The sequence below is a fragment of the Dermacentor albipictus genome, chromosome 2 (genome assembly GCF_038994185.2).
Source record: "Dermacentor albipictus isolate Rhodes 1998 colony chromosome 2, USDA_Dalb.pri_finalv2, whole genome shotgun sequence".
Taxonomy (NCBI): domain Eukaryota; kingdom Metazoa; phylum Arthropoda; class Arachnida; order Ixodida; family Ixodidae; genus Dermacentor; species Dermacentor albipictus.
The window spans coordinates 119167413-119188579 of record NC_091822.1 but is presented as its reverse complement, the minus strand read 5'-3'; the positions used below and the strand labels follow the sequence as shown (position 1 = coordinate 119188579).

Genomic DNA, 21167 nt, shown 5'->3' with positions numbered 1-21167 from the left:
GTCCCCACCACAGCTCTGGCGAAAACAGTCGAGCTTCCGCCGCTGCTGTGGGAGAAACACGAGCCCGGGTACCTAGCGGCAAAATAGGTTTACAAGCTCGCTCACGGCCTGGTGCTCGGCACGCTTGGAACGCTCCAGACGCTTGGAAGGACAGGTGCACTATATACTAAATTTAAAGGTGTACCACCGTAAATTTAGTATATGCTCTTTTTGCCTACGGTCACCGTAGACAAAAGAGGAGCGGGGCACACCGTACCAGTTAGGCGGTACGCCAACAAGGCGCCACGACAGAAGAGTTCCCACAGAAATAAAGCCACGCGACGTAGCGGCGAAGAAACGGCGGCAACGTGGCCCGAAAGGGCGCGCAGCCAGAAATTCCGCGAGATAAGGGTTACGCAACGCGAGCGCACGGCGTTATAGTGGTGCCGCAAGGGGTGATGAGGAATGGGGGGTGGGGTCACAAACACGGCGACGTCACCGTCCGGATGACGCACGAATGAAAAAGAAACACGGAGGGCAGCTCAGGAGGAAGGGCGCTTTCGTTGCCGGCGCCCCCCGTCCCGGAACAAAGAAGCGGGGTCGTCCCGCTGCATGCAGTAAACGCGCTTCCCCCCAAACCCTTCCTTCCCGCACGCGGGTGTGGTGGTGCTGTGTGTACGGCGGAGGTCTGTGAACACAAGGCGTGTCAAAGAGCGACGACAAAGAGAACGGCGTATACGCGCACGGTCACACAACGTGCGTACGCGGCTGCAGCGTGGGCGTTCCCGTCGTACCCCAATAGCGTTCCCGCGGCTTCGCGATTTCGAACGAATCACGACTGAAGCGACGCAAGTGCGAGGAAAATAAATAAATAAATAAAACTGCGTTACATCCAGTCGAGTGCAGGAATGACGGACTTCGTTATGATGCCAGCCCACTCTTACATCAAAGCACTCAAATGTCAAAGTGAAAATGTTTTGGAATAGTTGGAATGGATTCGTCGGCAACACGAAAGGGTCGCTGGACGAAACTACGAAGCAAGCGCTAACAACGGCTCGTAAGGATGAACACAAATCAACGCGGGTCTGCCCTCATCGCCTGCGGAAAACGTCAGGCCTACGGGAAAGCTCACAAAGCTGCGCAATAAAATAAATTTAAAAAAAAAACCGCGACGCGAGACCACCGCACGCTGACGCCGTCCGTTTAGCTAATATAAAATGTGCACCGTCGGGAGGGGAGCACGCCGAGCGGTCGCACATCTGTTCCCGGCTATGAGCCACATTGCAATCGCCTAGGGGAAAAAAAAAATGGCAGTGGCTTAGCTCGGCTATGCCAGGATATACGTAGCGAAAGCTACGGCATAGCATGGTTAGCCTCGGTTAATCTTGATTGCAAGTCCAAGTTAGTCTGGTTGTCTAGCTATGTTGCGGCGTCTAGCCAGTCGTTCGGCGCGCTGTTCCACTGTTTCCTGGGCGATTTGTTTGCTCTTCATCTCGTTCCGATGTCGATTCCAGGCCTCCTCCTGCTTATCAGAACTGTCGCCGTCCCAACTGCCGCCTCAACTGTGGTTGCGGCGCACGCGAGCTCTCCTTTTCAATCCACCGACATGCTATCAGGCATGCGACGCAGCTGGCGAAGCGAGCGGAGGCGAGCGCAACGACGAGGAACATGGCGCACTATGGCGCAGTCCATAAGCGATCGCACTGTTCCGACACGAAGGGAACGCAGGCGACGACGCGGCCGTCAAAGCTCCCCCCAGCGTGACGCAACGCTCCCCCGTCGTCACCGGTGGCGCGGGGCTTCGTCCGCAGCAGCGCCCGCGCTTTGCATCTTTTTTCCCCCATGCCGGCGACGCGGAGACAGCGTTATGCAAATAATTCCTCTAGCGCCCGACAGTTTCGTTTGTTTTTTTTAAAGAAAAAGACAACAAGGTTGTTTCGCTGCTCCGGCGGAAAGACGGGGCCAAAAGTTTCCCGCACAGAGACTGGCTACAGAAGGCGCTAACGGACGGGGAGAGAAGAACGAGGAGACCAGAGAGAGAGAGAGAGAGAGAGAGAGAGAGAGAGAGAGAGGCCGTAGCATTGCAGCAGCAGCAGCCGGCGCGGCAACAACAGCACGTGCGCCGCCGCGTGACCTCGGACGCACGCACGGATGCAAGAGCAGCCGCTGACCGAGGATGACTCGCTAAACCCGCGCCGCCGAGCACACACAGAGAGGAAGGGTTTATAAAGGCACGTACGCCGAAGAGAGCATCGAGTCGAACTGCGCTAAAAAATTACTCTCCTACGTAAATTAACACTTACCGCTACGGGAAAGAAAATAAAACAAGAACGGAAAAGACGAACCGCAGGGAGGCCGACGACCCCATTTTGAAGCTTCCCGATTAGTTGGCCTCGACGTCACAGAGTTTGCCGGTGTCTGCTCGGGCATAATTGCAGTTTTGTCGGCAGTAATAGACTGGCATCATGTAGTAAAGGGGTCACGCTGAACTTAGACCCACAGAAAAGTGACGGTACCAGTCCTGCTGCTGACTAGATTTCCCCCGTCACCGTTTTCTTTCTTTCTCTTTTTGACTCCGGAAAGCCTAGCAAACTCGTACTTTGTCTACGGTAAAGCTAAGGAGCGTCGCTCGAAACAAAAGGAGTAATGCGCACAGACCCTGTCACTTTGAATTTCACGCAAGCTTTCCTCCCAGCATGTAACCCTGCGAGCGAGAGGAACGTACTGGCAACGCAAATCGATACAGAGAGCGCCAGCACGAAACAACGAGGCGCAAGTTCTGGCTCTCGCTCGACGACGAACGGAACTTACGCAAAACGCAAGGCCGAAAACACACTCGCGTCGACGTCCCGCTGTTGCCGTAAAAAGCAGAAACAGAGAGATCAATATCATGCACACTGCTTTCTCAGAAACGCAAAAAAATAAAATAATAAAGCGCAGGCGTCAAGTCCGCGCGAGATTCGCAGCAGCACTAGCGCGTGCACGGCATCCCCACCGAGCGCACAAAGAGCGCGCACGCAGACAATGGGGCCGGACGAGAGGGACGACGACGACAGCGAGTCAGTCGGCGCCGCGCTCTTTGCGTAACAGAGCCGTCCGATCGGCGCGCGCGGTGTCAGCAGCTATATACCTGCAGCGCAGCCATTCAGTGGCAAGCGAAGTCACGCGGAAGCTTCGCAGACGCATGCCCCCAGAGAACCCCGCAAACACGTGGTCGACGAACGACGCTTTCTCGCAGAGCGCGCACGCAACACGCCAGTGCCGCCCCCGACCGTGAGGCGCGCGTTGACCCCGAACCAGTACTGGACTGGAACCGATCGGCGATCCTCGAATATTACGGCAGGGCTCGAATTGAATTCGATCCCCCCGCCGCCCCCCAATCGGAAACTAAGGAAAGCGGAACGAGGCACTCGGAGCGAGGTTGCGAACTAAAACTTACCCACACCCCCTACATCTCCTACACAAAAGATATATAGAGAGAGAGACGCTGGACCACATCAAGTGGGAATGCGCCAAATCTTCTTGAGACAACACTCGCGAAACCACAACGCGAGGGGGCAAGCCGCAGAGGTCTTCCCAGCGGAGCCCCAGAATAGGGGCCCCGACCGGCCTGAAGACCGCTGGTCCAATTTTATACTACTACTGCTACTACTACTACTACTCGCAGTGCGCTTGCGGCAACGTCGACGGCCCCAAGCGCCCACGCGCAGTTGCCCCCGCCAACAGATCCGAGCGCGCGGCACGCGCAACCTCTCGCCGCCGCCACTTCGAGAGAACGTGGGGAGGAGGAGGAGGGACGCACGCGCGGAGTCACCTGCGAGACGGGAGCCTTCAGGTAGAGGCGGCTTTACGCAAGTGGCGCCGGCGGACCATCACGTGGCACTGCCGAGACAAAAGGATGCGAGAGATATGCTCTTCCCGAGACTAGGTGGGGGGGGGGGGGGGGGGTATAAAAGAGCAGCGCCGCTCGGCCGTCTTGCACGGGTGCCGACGAGTTTGTATAAGCGCATCGGAGTGCTATTGTACCTCGGACGCCGCAGCGAGACTGCACGTGGGCCGCCAGCTAGAGAAACTGCACCGTCAATTCGTTGCTTTACTTTCGGCCGCCGCCTCGTGTCGAAACGCGTCGAGTGACGACCTCTCGCTCGCTGCGTCACCCTCGGGTCTTGTTTCACATCAGTCTTGTTAGGCGCCGAACTGGACGATCATTCAAGATTTCAGACACATTTACGCATTTTAAAAAAAGGAAAAAGAACTGTAACGTTTGGCATTAGTGTACTCATTAAAGTTCTATTATGCCTCACATCGAGAGTCATTTCTTTTTACTGTCTTTGTATTACACACAGTCATCGCATCAATCACTGCATTTCTTCCTGGGGTAACGCACACGCCACATTTACGCCATTGCAACATAGTAAAAACTAAGCACTACGCATTGTAATACCCCTGTCAAGCGGGCAAGTTAAGTGCACTTACGGCGAGTGCACTCGGTTTTTAAGTGCACTTTCCCAAATCTTAACGTCGCAGCGGAGTGTACTTTCAGATGAGTGCACTCAAGTCGGAGTACGTTCACGGAACGCACTTTGCTGGCCGAGTACGTAGCCTCGCCGCCAACGGTTTGAAGTAGTGCCTAGCCTCGCCGCCAACGCTTTCAACGACGAAAAATGTAATGCATAGAAAAAGGACACAGAAGTTCATTTCAGTTAGCGAACAGCTTTTAACAATATAATTTGTGTTTAGCGAGAAGCGAAACAGCACAATAAAGAAACGAATTTATGATGTACGCAACTAACGGCGTCAGAATGATGCGGCACTGCGGCGCTGCCATGTTCATTCAGTTCGTGTTTATTTTGGTGTGAAAGCGTGCTGACCATGCCGGTCGTGCTTTGAGCCGTGTGCGTGGCATTTTGCAGTGTAGCTAAATATCGAACTCGCCGTCTTTGCTCATATATACTCGCTCATATTCTGTTCTAGCAGGATCAACTGCCGCACGCCGCCATGTTGTTTTGGATTTGCTAGGCATTCGTCTTGGCCAGCATTGACTTGCAACAGATTTATAATAAAAACGTCTTCGTTTTTTGTTGAGACAAATAGATGAAGTTTGTTTTTATATATAATTCTACTTAAAACAATCGCTTTTTAGCAGCTTTCTTTTGTTAATTTACATCTTTAAAAACGCGCTCTTAGTCCGTCGCCATTTTTTTTTTACTGGGAGTGCACTCTGCTTTCCCGTTAAGAAGCGCGTTGCCTAAAGTGTGACTCAAGGTCCCGAAGTGCACTCCCAGTAAGTGCACTTAACTTGCCCGCTTGACAGGGGTATAACTTTCAGCAGCCTCGTGACTAACGTCTCCTCGCTTCTAAATACTCGCGACGTATTGTCTGTGCAACAGCTTCACACATACTATGTATTCTGAAGCGCAACATTTACAACGGAAAACGTCATCTTAAAGTATATGAAGAAAACCAGCTTCCGTATTCTAGGTCTACGCCGATTTGCTTCCAATAATAACTATTTGCGTCCTATGCCCGAGACTAACTACGGCAAGTTTTCCGCAGTTTTCTGCTACTTTTATATTTGGAATTCGTTACGCCGAACCTTAAGGAACTCAGCACTACTAGCTAAGTTTAAACACAACCTTCGCACGTTTCTTCAACTTGTGTAATGCCGTATTTATTAAGTAGCACTGACACGTTCTTTTTACTGATTATTGTAACCACAAACGCTGCACTAAACAAACAATTTAATTCCATGTTATCGGAGGTCCACCCCCCCCCCCCCCCACTTCAGTCTGACTATGGTATCTCCTCCTCTATATACCATGCACATGTAAGTTATCCTATACATAAAAAAAAAAAAAACGATGCTGATTCTTTCCTCGTGAAAGCAATCGAAGGCTGGCTGACCCACGTGCCCGTTCGTGTGTTTCGTAACGAAGTAGGTATCCCGTTGCGTAAATTTATAGCGCCCACGTCGACGTGTCCCGCTGCCCGAAACGAAGACCGCAGTCACGTTAGTTCGAGTGACGATGATCAGAGGAACGACGTTAACGGGCACGAAAGCTGCAGCTGTCATCGCGCGTCTCGCATTCGAACTTCCTACCTCGTCAGGCTTGACCGTGCAATCGCGTAGTTGTCAGAAGTTGTCAGTTGTCAGATCGCACAGAAGGGCAGCGAGACTACAGAATTCGAAGGGAGGGAGTCTACCGCCGGTATCCGGCGAGACTTCGTTGCTCGGGGCAGGTGGCCTGTTGCAGTGCCTGAGACGCACCTTGTTCCGAGTCGCGTAGCAAAATTAAACCGAGCCCCACCACAGGTAACATTAAATCAGAGTTCGCAGCCCCCCCCCCCCCAAAAAAAAGGGGGGGGGGAGGGTAGTGTCTGCAAGCGCGTGCGATTCGCATAGTTTCGTTATTGTGGCAGGCCCGGCACTTAACAAAAACTCGCCTTCCGCACAAGAGAGGCAAGGCCGGTGTCAGCGCGCCACGGTCACTCACGGTACGGCGATCGACGATAGCCGCATTGCAATTTCCCAATCGCAGACGGCAACCGACGCGATAAAAAAACCCTTGCCCTGGTTTGATGCGGTTACGTTGGCGCGATTGACCGGCCAGGTTACGTTTTTTTCTTTTCTTTCTTCTCATTCGCGCACCGTCGTCACGCGCATACAATTCCCTTGAGCGCGAAAATAATGGGCGTTCCAGTAGGATAACACACGCGGCGATTTCGTCAAAACCAGCTCTAGCTAGCACCGCCAGCATATCCGCATGCAGAACAAGCGCTCGCTTCGTCCCTATACCTCACTTAGTCAAGCAAGGCCGCGCTGAAGCGGCATGGCTGCTCCCGTAAGTGGATGCTCGGTCGTCCTCTGCCTGCGGCGGCGGCGGCGGAAAGCGCGGCAAAGAAGAAACGATACGCCGCAAACAGTGCCGACGCGCCGGATGCAGTCCGGTACGCTCAGGTATCGCCCCCGCCTCCTCGCTTTACCCCTTCGTCGCACGTTTTCTTTTTTTGTTGTTCTTGTGGTCGTGCACCCGGCAAAGAGCGACGAGACGTCTGGAGGTCGCATCGCGTCACAGAACGGGCGGACGAAAAACGTTAACCACCACAAAAAAAAAAAAAGAGAGTTCCATCGACTGCGCAGTTTCCGACGCGCATCACTCGCCGTCGCGCGTAGGCAAATGGAACACACGCGTGCACGAGCCATTGTGCGCAGGCTTTGCGCGTGCCTTGCTCGACACGCATGCCTGGATGACGAGACGACGGCCGATTTGCGCCAACCCGCATTACGCACGTGGTCGACTACATCGCAGTTTCGGAGCAACGGGCGCCGATTGTAGGACCCGGGGGTCCTGGCCTGGGAGTCTAGCGTCACACAGAGGGTCGCTCTCTAGCCTATACGCCACCGGAGCGTCTCGTAACGGGTAGCCGGCCTACGCTACCGGGGCGCCACACGGAGGCTAAGCGGGCCCACGCCGACGTCCGAGCTTATGTTGAATTCCAATGGCGGAGTCGGAGCAAGTTTTTCTGCTCGTTTCGGAGCAAGTGTGTTCCAATGGCAGAGTGAGGGCGGGAGTAAGGTGTTCCAATGAGAGAGTCGGAGTGGATTCAGAGCGGTAGTCACTCCGTGGAGCAGAAAAAGATGCTCCGCCAATATCGGCGGAGTGGACCGGAACTCTGCGTGACGTATTTCCTTTACCACGTTTGTCTGCTGGGAGGCACCACCAGTCACGACTCACGAGGAAGCAAAAGCTGCTGCACGCTTAGCGAGATATCCATTTTGCACTTTTGAAAAAGCAACAGGTGAACGGCGCTGAAGAGACAAGTGACTGGTGCGGTGGTGCTGGGAGCAAACAGCGGAAGGAAAGGACAACACGCAAGGCATCCTGGGTAACTCGGCGATAGAAGTTCCGCTTCCGCCTTGCTCCGGCGGCGCAGGTTGTGTCCCACTCGCGGATCTGGAGGCGTTGCTCTACGCCAAAGTCGCGTGCTCGCTCGCGGAGTTCGTCGGCTGCTCCAACTCCGCCATTGGAATTCAACATTACTTGGCGAGGGTTGCTTCTTTCGCGAAGAGTGCGCGGTCGAGAGGTTGGGGAAACGGAACGGGTGCTCATCCCCATAGGAGAGGCAAACTTATTCGAATAGAACACGGGATACTCGTATTGGCCGGAGCACGGAGCGCAGTACATCGTTCCCGTAGCATGAGCTACAAATCAGAGCCGACTACACCTTTTTCTCGGATATAGCACGACGGGGCGCGTCAGCACGCACTAGCATGTCTGAATTGGAGCACTTCGGCTCGTGGAATGGCCCAGCCATTAGCTTGGTTTTTGGGACGGTTGTTTGGGCGGCTAGCAGCGACCGTAACGAAACGGCGCAGAACGCACTTTCCAGGGGAGCTTCTTTGTACCAACCTAGTGGTCGGCGTTGGGACAAACCATCCATCGACGAACCACGCTGTCAAAAAGATCGACATGTGGGTAAGTGGTAATGCATTACAATAATAACGCGCGCGATGTGCGCGCTTCTTTTTCTACGTCTTGCGCGTTTTTAGCGCTCGAAGTTTTCATTACAACCACGTTGTATTCCGCCAAACGTGCCACACCGTGGTGTCGCCACAGGTCTGACTGACTGAACGAACGTACCGTTAACGTGAAAAGGCTGAAGCGATTCGTTTCAGGAAATCAAGAGAGGTTCGAAGGTCCACCGCTGGCCGATCGCAACGTGATCAAGCACAAAAGAAGGCCGAAAGACGCGGCAGTCGGGTCAATATGGCAGGCACACGACTGCATCGGGGGCTGCGTGGCACTGTAGAGCTAAATACTCGCGCGCGGTATACCGTGCATTAAACGAAACACTTCATCCGTTAACTGTACAATGAGAAGCGGGCGTAAAAACGCGAAAATTCCAAAATCCCGAGTAAAACGTAAGACTGGGAAATAAATCAATTTTGCCTGGTCCCCTCACTTCCCTCTTCAATTCCTCGTAAATGAGAACGCACAGCACCGCCACGAGGTGGAATCTACGAGTCAGTAACGACTCGTAGATTCCACCTGCTCATACAACAAAAACACAGTTCGCAATAGGGGATCAGAAAATTAGGACGTGGTAGTTCATAGTGTCTTTTTCTTTTCTTTTTTCATTGGTTAACCTAGGTAGGATATTAGGCAGCATAGTAGCAAGAGCTTGGTGGCGCAACCCACCGCCCCGTTCCAAAGGGGACGCTCATAACATCCAACCATCCGACGCCTGCTGCTTGTTATGGCATCCCGTTCGAGTCACGTAATACCCGCCCCAAACAAGGCCACGATTCTCCACCCTATACAAAAAAAAAAAAAAGTGTCGAAGGATCCCGGCATTATTCAATAGGGTAACACTGCTCATACAACACCCTCCCTTTTCCGCTTTCCCAGGCGCACGCACAGTGGCACTTACTCTGAGGGAAGAACAAAGTGCGTTAACGCGCGATGTCTGCCAAGTACCAGAAAAAAAAGAGAGAAAAACAAACAAGAACGTTGCAGAAAAAGGGGAAGCGTACAGAGAGAGACGGCATGCAAGGCACACGCGAGAAACGGATTATCGCGCGAGTACCAAACATGCGTGAGTGGGTACAGACCAACGAGCGGCCGAGATAGCTATCCGGCGACGTCGGCACGCGAGGCTGATTGCTTGCGGCTAATCACGACCTCGGGAGACTGCCGCCGAGGACGAGCCTCCATTGCTATACTTAAGCACCGTATAGCAGGCGACCGAGGGCACACTACGAGAGGACTTCCCAGATGGGGGGGAGCTCCAGGTAGAGAACGGCCGCTTGGGTCCCGTTTTTTTTTTTTGTGTGTGTGTGTTTGATTTCCCCTCAATTGGCAGTGCCGACGCCACGCATACCGTTTTCGCCGTTACGCACCGCCGGATCCCCGGACGCGGTCTCGCGTTGTGCGGAGAGACGCAAGGCTCATCGCGAACGAAATACCACAGAGATTCAGTCCAGGGACTCGACCATACGGGGCGCTTCTGTCACTGCACTCGGTGGTACTTGCTAGGTACCAGTTTTCGGCACTGGCACTGTTTCGGATGAACGCAGCGCGACAGACGAGTAATCAGTCTATTTCAGTGCGGATGAATAAAGTGACGCGGCTGCTTTTCTTTTTTTTCTTTTCTGGTTTACTTTTCACCCACAGTGATGCACCTATTTGCGCGTGTGACAAACGCACCCCGTAAGCCTTTTCATTTCCCGCACGAATTCAAAACGTCGCGAAGTGCACCGAGACCGTGCAATGTGGACGTTGGTCAGCGGACGGAGGAGGCTACCAGCAAACGCGAGGGACAACAGGTCATTTCATTCGAAAGGAATAGACGTGTCTGCGCCGGCGTAACCTCCGCCAAACGAAACGGCACTGTGCAATGCAAAAATGGCAGCAGCCGAAGACGGAGGAAGGCCGCGCCAAGCGCTACGCGTCCCGCTCCGACACTCGGAGGGGGTGGAAGCGACAAGATCGGCAGCGAGCAACAGCAGGAAGGTCCGCACGGACGCCCCTGGCAACCGGCGACGACGATCGGTCGCCGAGGAGGGGCGGCGTGTGAGAGGGGAGGAACGACCCCATCCGCTTGCGCGCAGGACCCCCCGGAGAAGCGCGGGCGGGCGGGGGGGGGGGGGGTGCAGCTAAAAGCGTGGTCTGCCGAAGGACGGCGAGCGGCGCATCGGAGGCGTCGTCGCCTTGAACGACGGAAGCGAGAGACGGGACACTATCGTGTGCTTCCACACTCTTGAGCACGCACGCTCCGTCGTCGTAGTCTTCAGTGGAAAAGACACGAGCGAACAGAAGCGAAAACATTAGCGAAACGGAGATCGAGCGAAAGCGAGTCCCTGTAGCACTGCGTCCATGTCCAGCGCGGAGGAGGGAAACAGACGCCCCGGACGGAAACCCAAGTGGTGCTCCGTCTCGGGGGCCACTGTCAACACGCGCTCGAGGCCGAACCGATGCAACACTTAGCGTCGGAAAATAAGAACAAGCAGACGCACGAAAAGAAGTGCCCTAAATGACAAGCCGGCATACATCGCCAGTACGGTACACACGAACGAAAAGACGCTGCAATGACCGCCTTGCTCGTGCGCTTTCTTCAAGGATAGAAGTTCGTTCTTATTTCTCTTCTCGCCTGCAATACCGATCCGAATGCTTCGCCGATGTACAATGGACCAAACCGACGTTGCGTTCGAACAGAAGCGTGCTAATCGGCGCCGACCGGCACAATACCCACCTGCGTTTTCCGCGTGTCCACAGGGCGGCCTCGTATCGTCGATACTGAACTCCTCCTACACAAGTTTTGATGCTTCGGCGCCGTGGAGGAAAGGTGGAGTGGGTATTTTTCGCAGATGAGCACTGGGACTGGTGTGCCAAACATCAACGTTGCCATAACAACCGAGCTCCTGAAGCACTCGCTCCTGCTCGCGGCCTCTGAAATGTGAGGTCGGTCTGTCTTTCTCGCGGCACGATCTGTTCGAGAGAAAACTTTATACAGAGTGGGTCGTGTAAGCTTGAAAGTTGTTTTGGCTCTGCGAGTGCGTCAGCCAGCAACAGACACACTCACAAGTAATCGCGGCGCCGGTCTCCGTCGTCATCTTCCAACGTGCCACGGTAAAACACGGGAGCTCGTCTGCTTCACGAAAACCGTAACACAAGTTTCGTAGGCTTTGCTCTGACGCGCTTCCGGCGGCTCGTAGCAACGCAAGTTCAAAGCTCGCGCCTATCTGCTCCGGCGAGCCGATTGTAGGCGCAAAGGAAGACGGCGCACACACCAACATGGTTGCACTTCCGGGTTCAAAAAAACGTGACGACAGGGCCTCTCCCAGTTTGTTTCTTTCCTCCGTGTTCGGCGCTTTTTTTTTACTGCACCAGGTGTAGGGAAACTCGGGCACTCGGCCTAGCACTATGCGATGAACCAACTTTTCCCTCCTGCCTATCGGCTGCTTATCATAGGGCACGCGAGGTCGCCCTCCTTCGCGGAGAGCTCCTGCGACACCCGCCGGCTTATCAGCCTCACTACTTATGCCTCGGCATTATGAGCGCCTTCAAGAGCCTCTCTAGGACGGCCTCGTGGACCTCAAACTATCTTCCACGACATCCTTCGTGAGATATAGTTACCGTCACTGCTCGTTAACGCAACCGAACCAACTTAAGTCTCGCCTCTTGAACTCTCGCTTGAAACGCACCCAACGGAGTGAGTCGAACTTCGCGCAGAGCAGCCGACTGTCATGTACTAGACAACGAGGCAAGCACGATTAAGATTTCTTTAATGCACCTATTGCGTTTGTTTATATACATTCGATCTGCAGTACCATTCAAGCACAAAGAAAGTCGTCCGCAATACTTGTGCGACACCCTCGTACTTTATGATGCGCACCTTTTCGAACACGTTTCATTATAAGTCAGGAAGCGAATTACGTCAGGCATTAATCTCGGATATGAAGTCGGGTGGTCGCAGGACTGCGTGGAAATGGTTTAGGAGCATTTCTGCGAGGCAGCTTTCAGCCTCGACGCCAACCTGACCAAGAAAGACCGTTCTGCAGTCCCGGACGACGCTTACCCCTTGAAGTGCGTTTCTCCAATACCACGAGTTCAAAGGAAAATTCGGGCGGTATGCCATCAAAGCGCCAGCCTACGATAACCACACGATGTTACACTTTCCACATCAGTGCTCAAGCAAAGAAATGCGGGTTTTACGACGAGAAACCGAAGGAGGCGATCGCTTCCTCCACGTACACGGAAGTGACGTTTTCCGTATCCAACCGTGGGATATAAACTTTTTTTTTTTTACGTTCGTAACGCAACAGATTAGGGGAAAAAAAGCGATTTGAATAGTTTGAGGAGGAGACACTACAGACTCTCAAACGTCACAACGGGAGGAGCCCACCACCGCAAAGCGCCCGGGGAACGGTCCGAACGAACGGCAGATTGTTGGTGGGCCACCGAAATATCGATCAGCAGCTCCCGGGAAACGACGTCCGCTCTCTATCCGACCCCTCTCTATGAAAATTTGTTCGCGCCGGCTTGCTTCATGAATTTTGAACGGGCTTGCGAGAAGGGGGTGCACAAACGCGCACCGCGATTCAACTCCCGCTGAAAGAGAGAAACAAAAGAAAGAAATGCGATGAAGACAAATTATTGCGAGACTGTATGGGCAGCCAACTACGCTCAGGTTCACACGAAAATTGGCTTGCTTGCTGCGCGAGCGAGATGTGAACGTCGTTTTCCAAAGTTATACCCTGAACAGTTAACGTCATCAGGATAAACTTTCTTGACCTTCCTCGACAACCATAAACTGCAATGTAAAAGATAAAAAAAGAAGTCCGTATTCCGGAGCAGTTGTGTTTAATTGTGTAGCACTTAATCAACCGCTTTATGAACGCTTCGCTTCCCATAGCAAAAACATCACGCGCACTGGATCTGCAGAATTTTATTCTTTTAGTCGTGGCTCTTCGATCCCTCGGCCAATGCACCGAGCGCGCGACAACATTTTCCCGATAAGATAACGCGGTCACTGCTGCCGATTTTTGCATGCGGATTATCTCCGGCAATTATACTCGAGGCTCACGAGCACGGCGCGAGATGATAATCCTTATCTTACATTGTGGGCACAGAATTGGCGCAAGAACGCCAGTGCTACAAGAGGCCACGTAACGCAACGCGCGCGGTAGCCGTTTAGGACGCGTGCTGAAATCAATTGATCTATCCACTTTATTGCTGCTGCAATACTGGCACACACACAAAAAAAAAAATAAAGACGCCGCAAATTATACACCGTCAAATTAAAATGGCACGCTTGCAAAACTTCGCGCTTCTTCCTAACTGTCCACACGCGCGAGATAAGCGCGCGGTAAAACTTTCGGCGAATAAGGGAAAAAAATATGTGTCGGCGCTCCCCGTAATCGAGGTCGGGCTCGGCGAGGTCACGGTCGATCGACGCCGGCCCGGCGGCCCCTTCACAACGTTTCCCCAGAAATGTCGGACGATGACGTCGGCGCCTCGGAAAACCCGTCGGCGCGCATCCGTCCTCCCGCGGCACAGATGGCTCGACCAAGGAACATCGACCGAGTCGCACCGCCGCCATTCATTGTCCTCTCTGGACGCTCCTATCGCGGCATCCACACGGCGAGCGGCAAGAGACTCGACCAGCAAGCGACCTTCGGCGGGATTCCGGTGGAAGCCTGATCCGCGCTCCCAACAGGCTCAAGACAAGGGAGCATAGTCGCACCGTCTTATCGACGCCAGACAGACACCCACGTCACCCGTCATGTCGTCCATCGCCTTCTTTCCCCCCCCCCTCTCTCTCTCTCTCACGAGTTCGCGTCCACACGACGACCCGCAGCCGGATGGGCGAGCGGGGGCGGGCACACCCCGGCCCGGTGGCCCTCGCCGATAAAAAAGTGAATCAGTTCCGACGACCACGGTGAACGATCGGATGCATGCGGCGGGTACCGGGCCGAGGCCGCCGCTTTTTTCCGTCCGATATGACGACGGCTCGCGACGCACGACCGCGCAGGGGACAAAGATCGAATATCGAGAGCCGGTCGCGTCTGCGGAGTTTGGCTTGGCAACGATGGCTAAGGCGTCGCTGCAAGAAGGGGTCCTAACTGAGCACTGCACGTTAACTCTCGGATGCACCCATGCTCAATATTTCTACTGTTTGACTTAAGCCAAAATCCCTACGGCGTACAAGAAAAACAACAACAACAACAACAAAAAATGAGCCGTTCGCGCACTGTATGAATCCCAGAGACGTAAGTTTCGGAAGTTGGGAAACTTGAAAGATAGCAGACGCTATCGAACATTGCGGTTGCGCGATTCTAAGTTGTTCTTAAAACACCCCTACGGACAGTCGGTAGTCATTCTCCATGCCCACCGGACATTGCGGTGGTCCGGTCCAGTGCTGTGGCCAGGCGCTGAGGCCGCCGCGCGCGCGCACTGCACTAGAGCCGGATTTTCGGGGTCACCAACGCACCGGATCTCGAAAATTAAACGCCTGCGTCATCGCAAAGCGAGAAAGAGGCATACTGCACCCACACGCAGGCAAAAACAAAAAAGAAAACCCGCCACTACAGTGCACCAAACAGGAACACTTCAGGGCGACAACGAGCGAAAGAGAAGCTACACGAGAAAGAAAAGGCAACCGACGTAGAGCCCAACAACGACGCCGCGGCGGCGGCTGCACACAGGGGCGGGCCAAGCCCTGCCGACGAATCCCCGCGAAAATGCACAGCGGAAACGCCGCCGAAACGATAAAGTGGGAAACGGGCGTCACACCGACGCCGCCGAGAAAGAATAAAAGACGGGGAACCGGACCAGGCAGCAGAAGTTTAGGGGGGTGGAAGCGGTGGCCCCCGAGGCGAACCTCCCGCGGGACGAAAACGACCGGCCGAGAAGCCGGCTGCAGAGGAGAACTCTCGGCAGGGGCCAGCGATTCGGTCAGAGAACGGCAGCAGATGCGCGGGCCTTTCGCCCCGCCGAAACGAAGCAGCCCGCCCCGCAAAACGACGTGCCCCCCCCCCCCCTCTCCACCCACCGCGGAGAAGAAAGGAACGTCGGCGCCGAAGGAAAGTAGTTCACGCAGCAAACATTTATCCGCAGTGCAATGAGGAGAGAACACTCCCCGAACCGAGCCCAAGGGTCTCGACGAGGCGGCTGCCATGAACCGACCGTCGGCGACCGCGAGAATCCGACGCCGCCGCCGAGGCGGCCCACGGATGAATACGGACGCGTACGACGATATATTCCTGAACGAGAGAAAAGAAATAAAACAGGGAGCAAGGGTAGTAGTAGGCGCCTCGACGGCCTCAACTGCCTCAACCGACAGGCGCCGGAGGGCTGGGTTCTCCTCCCGGGAGACCCCCCCCCCCCACTGAGAAGCGACGAGCCTCGAACTCTCTTTGTCTGCGGGAGACGGGGAATCCCCCTCCGCCCCATTGCAATGGCAGCCCCCCCCCCCCCACCTTCCCCCCTCCGTGTGTTAGAGAGAGCCCGGCGACCGGCTGGATGATGAAGGGAAAGCCGGGCGAGAGCAGAAGTAGTGCAGGCGCAACGTGGAGGAAAAAGAAAAGACCTGTCGGCTTCGCATGTTTCCCGTCCCATCGCACCGCCCGACTTCCTTCCGACCCTCGACGAGGGAGAGAGAGAGAGGACGGGCACATGTGACCTCCGACCTCGGCATTTGCCGGCGTCGAATGGTCTTCTCTGCGGCCATTTGCGAGTCTGGCGCGAAAAAATAAAAGAAGGAAAGTGTACATTGCCTCAGCTACCTCCGAAAATCGTGTTTTTGCACTGTTTCTTTTTCTTCGGCGTATATAAGCACTTCTGCTTCCAACCAGTCTCGCCAGGGTTGGACGCCACCAGGCCTGAGATCTGCCGACCGCGCAGAGGTTCAACTGACGCTGTAGATGCGGAGTACGTACTATGGTCCCCCGCCACTCCCACCTCAGTGCCACGTTGAAACAGAGCAAGTTGACGGGCAGTCGGAATTTGCTGGTTCTTCCTGTGCCCAGTGTATTTATCGTGAGCCCAAATTAACCCCACAGTATTAGAAGATGCGCCCCACTTCCACTGACGACGTCAGCGCACTGTTGAAACACAAAGGAAGGTGACGCCCTCAGCGGTGCTCCAATGTGGCCAACCTGGCCTCACGAGTGGGCCCCATCCATGCCCTCGAAATTTCTAACCTCCCGAAGTCAGCGAAAAACCCCTGGAATAACTAAATGACGTTCATACCACCTTCTGTGCTCCCGCTCCATCAGGCTGGCGGTCGTTAGTGCAACGTATTAAGCGTGCAACTCCACCTCTCCATCTCGTACGTATAATGTACACTCGCGTTTGATTCCTGAATGCACGCACAGACGGCACACTGTTTAAAGGGAGCACCCAAGCGAGCGGCTCTTCCTTACATACCAGCTGTCTGTGTGACCTTTACTAAATTGATTCGCAGAAATATCCGATACCGGCCCTACGAGATAGTCTGAAATTTCCCGTAATTACATTTCGTACTATTGCTCATTTAAGCATTAATTTTGCTTGTAGGAACCTGTCCACCAGAAATTACCTCCTTCTTGAAACTTGCTTTGTATAATATTGAACTAATTGCAATTGTATGGTTATTGTAATCAGGGTCCCCTATCTAAATATTTGCCGCTCCGTTGTCTTCTGCCTGTTTCTTGCGTGGCGTTGACGTTTTGTTCTCCAACACACAAGCCACGTTACAACGCAATTGTACTATGAAAGTGGCACAAGTACAGTCCATTGCAACTTCCTGCCTGCTGTGCCAGGGGAGGGGACCTTCGTCAAGCGTTTCTTTTTTTCCTTCCTGCCTCCTCTACAACAATGCTTAGAGACGCAAAACACATTACTATCGTCACTTTGGTGATAAAACATGCGCTTTGCACGTATGTGCTCTCCTGAATGTTGGGCCGCGTACTGCTCACATATACCCTGCACACCTGATGAGTGGTACGTTTCATTCCGTTCCATACACTTACTCTCTCCCCTCCTCCCACCCCCCCTTTTTTAAGTTGAATTTTATCATGTTCTCACGCTTGTCAACATTTACGTAACTGACTTGAAACAATGCTCTTTTTTTGTTGTTGTTATCCAGGTTTCCCTTCCCTATGTTATACACGTAACACTGTTGCGTGCGTGCCACTCACCACGGGAAATGTGACGTCCACTGTCACGAGGCAGCAGGCAGCCGGGTTCGGTGGCGTGAAATTAGTGAGCATGGCCTCTGCATAATTATCACGCTGTGGGCCTCGAAGAACCCAACCACTTCATTTGGAAGTTTTAGGGAACCGAAGTTTGTGGACGCTAAACAGATTGGGTCTTTCGGGAAAAGGCGCAGGCCCGCACACGTCAGGTATGGGCGTTCGCATTCAGGCGGTACGTTGTGCTGGGAGACTGGCCAGGGAACAAAGATGGCGCCTCCGAAATTGCCAGGAAAATCGAGTCTAGTGCACGGCGGCATAGCGTAGTGCTCACCGACATGCACTGGGCGAGGGCAGGAGAAACGCCCGTGGTTGGGTGGTGCGAGTAGAACCCCATCAGCGCACCTTTCAGGTTTCAGTCAACCTTTCCAACTGAATCGCGCACGTCAAGTGGAGAAAGTTTATTTTACACGGGTCGCTGAAATTGAAGCTTTGTTGATTGAGCTCGGCTGTCGTCACTTTCTTGTGCTATGTGAGTGTCTGCGCTGCCACTGCTATAGAAATGCGAATGGCGGCCGTTACGCATTTCCGGCTTGGCTATCACTCCCGGCGCATGCAGCCCGCAGAAAGCATAGCCTTCGAGACCGGTTTCTTTTACTCTGCGGAAACCATCGCTCGGGCGTGGATTGCGACAACATTGTCACCATCACGGAGTGAGTCCGCGTCCTGTCGTACGCTGGTAGTGCTGCTAGTCGCCGTCTGCACGGCCAGCCGCATATAGACGACGCTACGCGTGGGAAACATTGGACGGTCACATCGCCCTCGATTGGTGAACTGAGAGGAGTACTGAGATAAAGGCATTTTACACTCCTCTCTGGGTGCATCTACTGGTAGCTGGCGATAATCCGTCAGCAAAGATAGGAAGGCCGGAAGACCGCCGTTGCCACCCACACGAGCCCCGCGTTACGTGACACCTAATACATGTTGCGTGCTTTGACGTCCGAACGGTTCATCTGAAGACCGACAAATAGCTTTTCACATCACAACGAAGCAGGCGGCCGCATTTAGCAGCGCAGCTGCCGTCGTTGCCCTTAAGCGAAGCCACCAGCCGTTGCGGAAAAAAAGAAAGAAAGAAAAACGGTTTTTGAGACAAGAGTGAGCAGCTGGGCTAACAGGATAAGCGCGGTCTGCGTCAAAAGTTTGGAAGTCACTAGTGCGCAGTGTAAAGGGCTTTCTGCAGCATATTGGCAGGTCATAAGAGAGTAAGCAGACTTGATGACCAGTTTTGCCCACTGTGGTCAAGCTGTGGAGCACCATCAACGTGTAACGGACGCCCTACTACAATCGACCCGCAAACAGTGCGTGCGGGGTTGGCCTTCTGACTATCGACGCAGCCGGTAATTTACTCGGCCTGCACAGACGGACTTCCTCGCACGTCTTTCAGGCAATACAGCCTCGTTCCACAGCGTGTTTCGTTCGAGATTCGTTTCACGAAGAAAACCGACCAGGACAACACAAGCGCGTTCGGTGCCGATGCATGGAGCTTAGTGCAGATAAGTGAAGAGAAGCCACGCATACGGGAAAAACACGTGGTCCACAGTGGAGTACGCTTACGATCTCGCAACACAATAGCCACGTGGGGCCGTTTGTTTCGCCGGACTCGGGCACCGACAGCAACCGAGACGGCTATTACAATTTGCGAAAATAAGAATTCGCGTACGCACAGACTGGACGTTCGTCGTGTTGCTACGAAACGCAGCCTTGTGCTCAAACCAGAGAAAAAAAAAAAAAACTGACGGCGTAGCACGAGTCGGCACGCGAGCAGTATGCGCAAGTAGTGAACGCAACACGTGAACGTGGAGACGGCTACGGTTTCCACGGTCGGGATCCGCCGCAGACGACAAGGCCCGGCCCGGATCGAAGCCGAAGAAAGACGAGGCCAACTCGGCTAAAAGCGCCGGGGAACGACGACGGCAGCGTAGCCATTGTTCCGGAGCAGGGTCGCGCAGCTATGCGTGCACTACACTGCGACAGCCTTATCGCAACTGCAGATCGGAGCCGAGCACCGCGAGAGGGGAACTCCGTGGCCAATGACCTCCGTCCGGCGCACGACAAAATCCGTTCCGCGTAGCCAGAGGAGAGCAGCAGACCGTTACTCACGACCACGGCAGGGACAAGCTGGTTTTCTCGCGACGCACGTGCCCGCGCCTAATTAAGCCCCGCAAAAGAATCGCAGGACAACGTAACCTGGCCGGCAGCTTAGAAGCAGGGTGGGGGGGGGGGGGGTGCATGAAAAGAATGGCAGAGGGGCGTGCGTGTGGAGAGGGTCCCCCCCATCCCCCACGCAAACGAGACCGGCGGTGACCGCTGGCGGACAGCTGGGCTGCACGAAACGACGACGCTCCTTCGCTCGCCGCCGACGACCGTGAAACCACCGAGCCGTGTCCGCAGCACAGCCATATGCACAGCCCCATCGCACGGCCCCTCAACACGCACAGTCGTCATGGATCGGCCGGGGAGGCGCGATCGTCGCCACGGGGGAAGGCAATTGAGTAAGCACCGATCGTGCAGCTACCTCGCGAAGCAATAAGCCGAAAAATTATGATGCGAGCGCGTTCAAGTTACAGCGCCGTAAGGGTAAGATTAGTACGGTTGGTGCATCGCGAAGAAGGTTCGCTGCGCTGGGCGACTTGCGGGGGACCTTCCCCATCGGTGCGTCTGTTTTCCGCGCGACTTTCGGTCCTTCAGTGGGACCGTTACGAACAGTCGGTTACGGGCAGAGTTCTGACTGGTCGCCCGCAGATCGGCCAAGGAGGTTCGGCCCCGGGCAGCAGCGAGCGCCAGCTGGGGCGGCGGGTGCATGACCGGCGAGGGCTTTGGCACGGGCTGTTCGTCGCCCCCGAAGCGGCGGCGTCTCACAAAGGCGGCACAAAGAGAGGCCACTCACCAAACGACGCCGAAGGCTCCGTATCCAATGGGTCTGTCCGGCTGGATATCCTGCACCGTTACGGGCGGGTGGTAGAAGGGTTGGGCCGCGGTCAGGATGGCCTGCTGAGGAGCGGCGGCCGTCGCGCCCGTGAACGCGATCACGGGGCGGCCCGAGCGGGCGCCCACCACCGCCATGGTGTCGCCAGACAAAGGCCGATACCCAGCGGCGCGCTGGCTGCGGTACGCTACTCCATCGTCTCCATTGTGGAACACCGGCGGCGGCCCCAAGCTCGACCAACGGCAGCCTGCGGCAATGGCGCAGAACACCTCCAGATCAGTGGGACGTTGCTGCTAATTGGGCCGCAATCGGCATCCCCCCGCGCAGCAGCAGCCGCCTACTCCACCACGCACAGCACACACACCACGACCAGAGAACACACGGGCCCGCGACTGAACCATAGACTGAACAGGGCCGCCACCACCACTCCGCGGCTCTCTCGGCGGCGCAGGAGGCAGAGAGGAGGGGGGGCAGGACGCAACGCCGCCGCACGGGGGAGAGGGCGCTCGCGACGTTGCGCGTGCT

The 21167-nt window shown here is 54.9% G+C and overlaps 1 protein-coding gene across 1 annotated transcript in view; it reads right to left on the bottom strand.

Annotated features, from left to right (window-relative positions):
• nmo (serine/threonine-protein kinase nemo) overlaps window positions 1-21167 on the bottom strand; it is a 111959-nt gene extending 90792 nt beyond the window's left edge. Inside the window, 2 exon segments of the mRNA XM_065452579.2 lie at window positions 20604-20889; window positions 21007-21167. Of these exon segments, the coding sequence (XP_065308651.1) occupies window positions 20604-20889; window positions 21007-21043 (323 nt within the window). The 5' untranslated portion in view covers window positions 21044-21167.